The 675-nt window shown below is 41.2% G+C and overlaps 1 protein-coding gene across 1 annotated transcript; it reads right to left on the reverse strand.

Annotated features, from left to right (window-relative positions):
• Window positions 1–45: 45 nt before the first annotated feature.
• LOC110440710 (40S ribosomal protein S5) lies at window positions 46–654 on the reverse strand. The gene has a single exon (XM_021483861.1). The coding sequence runs from the start codon at window positions 652–654 to the stop codon at window positions 46–48; it is 609 nt and encodes a 202-aa protein (XP_021339536.1).
• Window positions 655–675: the final 21 nt, after the last annotated feature.

Here is a 675-nt window from a genome sequence, read left to right on the forward strand (position 1 = left end):
CCCATATAAATCTGTAGTATATACAAAATTGAATGTATATGGTATTTAACGGTTGCTCTTAGCGACACGTTCAATTTCATCCTTCTTCTTGATGGCGTAAGAGTTGGATGAACCCTTAGCAGCGTTGATTAATTCTTCAGCAAGACATTCAGCGATGGTCTTAATGTTTCTGAAGGAAGCTTCACGAGCACCAGTGGTAAGGAGCCAGATAGCTTGGTTGACTCTTCTTAATGGAGAAACATCAACGGCTTGTCTTCTGACAGTACCGGAAGAACCAATACGAGTAGAATCTTCACGTGGACCAGTGTTAGTAATAGCATCAAGTAAAACTTGAATTGGGTTTTGGTCAGTAAGAAGGTGAATGATTTCGAAAGTGTGCTTAACGATACGGGTAGCCATGAGCTTCTTACCGTTGTTACGTCCGTGCATCATAAGAGAGTTAGTTAAACGTTCAACAATTGGACATTGAGCCTTACGGAATCTCTTGACTTGGTAACGACCAGCAGTGTGTGGAAGGTAAACTGGGTGACTGATTTGAAGATAATCAGCAAGAGAAAGTTCCTTGGATTCAACTTCTTCGTAACTCCACTTGTTGAAGAGACGTGGGGTGGAAGATTCGTTGTTAATAATTTCCGCTGGTAAAGTTGCGGCCATGTTGTTCTTAGTCGTTAATTT

This window comes from Mizuhopecten yessoensis, unplaced genomic scaffold (assembly GCF_002113885.1).
Source record: "Mizuhopecten yessoensis strain PY_sf001 unplaced genomic scaffold, ASM211388v2 scaffold697685, whole genome shotgun sequence".
In the NCBI taxonomy this organism is placed as follows: domain Eukaryota; kingdom Metazoa; phylum Mollusca; class Bivalvia; order Pectinida; family Pectinidae; genus Mizuhopecten; species Mizuhopecten yessoensis.